Genomic DNA, 4,426 nt, shown 5'->3' with positions numbered 1-4,426 from the left:
TTGGGGTTTCAGAGTAAGGGATAGTAATTTTGTCATATTTAGGAACTGCAATTCCATTTGCGGATCCTCCTGTCTTACTATAAGGAAAGAATAAACCCAAGTCAATGGTTCCTTTTAGGTATCGAAATATGTTCATGACACCACTCCAATGACACTGCATAAGCGTTGAGCTAAATCTAGCTAACAAGTTCACTGAGAATGCAATATCTGGTCGAGTACATTGGGCCAAGTACAATAATGCGCCTATTGCACTTAGGTAGGGAGTTTCAGCTCCTAATACCTCTTCGTCCTCTTCTAGTGAGCGAAACGGATTTTTCTTTACATCCAAACTTTGACCAATCATAGGAGTGCTAACAGGGTGCACTTTGTCCATGTTAAATCGCATGAGCATCTTTTGGACATATGCAGACTGGTGGATTAGAATTCCACAAGCTCGGTGCTCTAGTTCAAGGCCTAGACAAAACCGAATTTTCCCAAGATCTTTCATCTCAAATTCGGATTTCAAATAGCTCGTGGTTTCTCTTATTTCATCAAGAATGCCTATTATGTTCATGTCATCAACATATACAACTACAATAGAAAATCCTAAACTTGTTATCTTTATAAATACGTAGGGGCACAATTCTTATTCTTATATCTTTTCCCAATCAAGTAGTCACTTAGACACGTATACCATATCCACCCAGATTGCTTTAGTCCGTAAAGTGAGCGTTTCAACCTGATTGCAAACGCACTCCGTGGTTTAGAGTCACTTGATTTGGGCAATTGAAGGCCATCAGTCACTTTCATATATATCTCTGAATCTACATCCCCATAGAGATATGATATAACCACATCCATAAGCTGCATGTCCAGTCCTTCGGAAACTACTAAACTAACAAGGTAGCGAAACGTTATGAGAATATGTCTCCTCGTAGTCAATTTCAGGGCGTTGTGAGAAACCTTGCGCCACAAGGCGAGCCTTGTACCTTAGGACTTCGTTCTTCTCATTACGCTTTCTGACAAAATCCCATTTATGTCTTACAGGCTTTACACTTGGTGGGGTTAGCACTACCGGACCAAATACCTGTCTTTTTGCCAGTGCATCTAATTCTACCTGGATTGTGTCTTTCGATTTAGGCCAATCTGCTCTTTGTTGACATTCTACAACAAAGCGTGGTTCGATATCATCATGCTCTATTATTTCATGAGCAATGTTATATGCAAATGCATCATCAATGTGTATGGAATATCTTTCCATCAACTCATGTGCACTCTCATAATTCATTGAGATTTCTTTGTTCTCTGGAATCATACCAAACATCGGAGCGTCCTCCAGTAATGATTCATGGACATAACTATAATCAGAGATAATCTCATGAGAGGGATTCTCCACATCGATGATCTGGTTGTGCCTTAGTCGCCCTTTTCTTCCTTGGGCTAGTATCAGTTGAACCAAGTGGCCTCCCCTTCTTCCTATGAGGAGCCACAGCCTCAACCACACCTCCACTAAGTGTGGTTGCAGTGCCTCCTACTACGGCACCATGCCCCTTTTTGGGGACTTCTAACCTTGCAGGCACATTTACAGCTGGTATATGTGATCTTGTCACTTTAGCGATATCAGAAAACGCATCAGGCATCGAATCTACTACGTTCTGAAGATCGATTATTCTTTTCATTTCACTTTCACATTGTGGAGTGCGGGGATCAAAATGAGATTGAGTGGGGAAAAACCATGAAAATTCCTGTCATTCCCTTTGAAAATCATTTTTCTTATCTCTCCTTAACGACGGGAAGACTATCTCATCAAAGTGACAATCCGCAAATCTAGCGGTAAAATGATCGCCTGTCAAAGGTTCCAAATAGCAAATAATTGTTGGAGATTCATATCCAACATAAATACCTAGTCGTCTCTGGGGACCCATTTTTGTGCGTTGTGGGGGCGCAATAGGCACATATACAGCACAACCAAGTATGCGTAAGTGTGAAATGTCAGACTCATATCCAGTAACCAACTGGTACGCAGAAAATGGTTGGCTAGCAGTAGGTCTGAAACGAATAAGCAAGGATGCGTGCAATATTGCATAACCCCATGCACTTATAGGTAAATTGGTGCGCATAACAAGTGCCCTAGCCACCATCTGTAATATTTTGATGGTGGCTTCAGCGAGACCATTTTGTGTATGCACATGGGGAACAAGATGCTCTACATCGATCCCAATAGACATGCAATAATCATCAAATGCTTTTGATGTAAACTCTCCAGCGTTATCAAACCTTATAGACTTAATAGGGTGATCAGGGTGGTGAGCCCTTAAACGAATAATCTGTGCTAGAAGTTTTACAAATGCAGTGTTTCGTGTGGACAATAATGCAACATGTGACCAGCGAGTTGAAGCATCTACCAGAACCATAAAATACTTAAATGGCCCGCATTCTGGATGGATAGGTCCACAAATATCACCTTGTATCCTTTGTAAGAATGGAATATTTTGTTTAGTATCTTTAGCATAGGAAGGTCTCGATCCTGTTTTTGCCAAAGAACAGGCTTTGCAAAATGACTGATGTGCCTTGGAAATAGTCATTGAGGCAGAGGGAGGGAACACTTCTATTACTTTAGAAAGTAATTACTGCATTGGAGTAGTGTAACGAGCACTGTGCATCGTATTTGGTTGATGTCCCCTTTTATTTTTCCCTCGAAAGAAAGGATGTCCGTGTGAATTCTTTAAAATACGGATCATCATGTCCCGACCAGGATGTCCTAATCGGTCATGCCAAAGCATGTATAAGTTAGTGTCCCAAATTTCATCATTGGTGACAGCATAGGATTCAATAATCCTAATGGTAGTAAGATATAGTCCATTGTCTTGACTCTTCATCTTCTCTAAAACGCATGTCCGTCCACATTCAAGAGAAGTAAGACACAAATATTCACTTCCATTCTCACAATAAGTGTTCAGATGATAACCGTTGGTGCAAATATCTTTGAAGCTTAACAAGGTTCGAGGGGCTCTAGGTGCATATAGAGCATTGGTGATTTTTAAAAATGTGCCATTTGGCAAAAAAAATTGGGCAGTTCCTCGCCCTTTTACTATTTGGTCTGATCCAGTCATAGTAGACAAACATGAATTATAAGGAATTAATTCAACAAATAATTGTCGATTCCTTAATATAGTGTGGGTAGTCGCACAATCTGCTAAGCACTCTATTTCTCCTCGATTCATTCCTACAATTAAATTTTGATATGATCATTAAATGTATATCTCATATGCAGTATAGTCTTCTAGTGTAGGTCGAATGATATACTTTTCATTCCAAATTTTTTATTTTTTTATGGATGTATTGCTTTACATCATTAATAGTGCTATTTCCGAACCATGTATAATAATTTTAAAAACTTGAGCAACCTCAAATACTTTGGAATAAAATCTGAAAATTTATTAATAATCCAACGGTAATCAAAATAAGTCTCATACATAGAAATCCAATTTCAACAAATCATTATTGAAAAAATAAACTTTACGACCAAACCAATAGTCTAATTAAAATAAGGCATTATGCCTTCACACTCAACTAGGAAATAAATGAAAAAGATTAATCAAAATCTGGAGTATCGTTTGACTTGGCATGGTCCATCTTGCCATTAAAGTCCGAGATTGTGAGGTTGACATTAGGTTCAAGACCTTCTTCCTCTATATAGTGAGCCTCTTGTTCTCTAGACTCTCTATACCTCTTGTAATTGGCTGCGACTCTGTTACTTGCTTGGCAGTTCTTATACCAATGAGCAGTATCTCCACACCTATAGCAAGGTTCATTGCCAACTCTTTCCCTTTTTGCTTGGGGGTTTTTCGGTGCCTTTTGCACTTTGTGACCACTAGGTCCAGTGCCACCATGGCCACTAGAATCTGCACCACCATCTCTGCGCCATACATTGGGAGGACGTCCACGGCCCATTCCACGGCCCATACTACAGCCTCCATATCCTTTTCCACGTGGGGTATTGCCCCCACGTGTGTAAGGGTCAGCACGTCCAATCCCCTTTACTTTAGGGTTCTTTCCATCCTTCACCTTGCCATAGTTAGCCTCGGGAATTTTCTTTGTCCCAATAGGTCTGACATTATTGTTCAAAAGAACTTGATCATGACGCTCAGATACTTGCAACATAGAGATCAGTTTATGGAAGGTAGTGATTCTTTTGTCGTCATACTCCAACCTATACTGGTTTGCTAGTATAAGAGCCGAAGTAGGGAAAGTGGATAGAGTTTTCTAGATCATATCATCTTTTGTGAGTTCCTTGCCACAAAAATTGAGATGTGCTTTCATGCGCAACATATCACTGTTGAAGTCATTAACCCTTTTGTAGTTAAGTAAGCGGATTTCATTCCACTGGACAGTTAATTCTGGGAGCAAAGTGTCATGAATATTCTCAAAGCGTCCCTTTAGGGCA

General features: G+C 40.0%; 1 protein-coding gene across 1 annotated transcript; it reads right to left on the bottom strand.

Annotated features, from left to right (window-relative positions):
• Window positions 1–3,573: 3,573 nt before the first annotated feature.
• On the bottom strand, window positions 3,574–4,143 carry LOC126796804 (uncharacterized). The gene has a single exon (XM_050523528.1). The coding sequence runs from the start codon at window positions 4,141–4,143 to the stop codon at window positions 3,574–3,576; it is 570 nt and encodes a 189-aa protein (XP_050379485.1).
• Window positions 4,144–4,426: the final 283 nt, after the last annotated feature.

The sequence above is a fragment of the Argentina anserina genome, chromosome 6 (genome assembly GCF_933775445.1).
Source record: "Argentina anserina chromosome 6, drPotAnse1.1, whole genome shotgun sequence".
Taxonomy (NCBI): Eukaryota; Viridiplantae; Streptophyta; class Magnoliopsida; order Rosales; family Rosaceae; genus Argentina; species Argentina anserina.
This window is presented reverse-complemented; position numbering and strand designations above follow the sequence as displayed.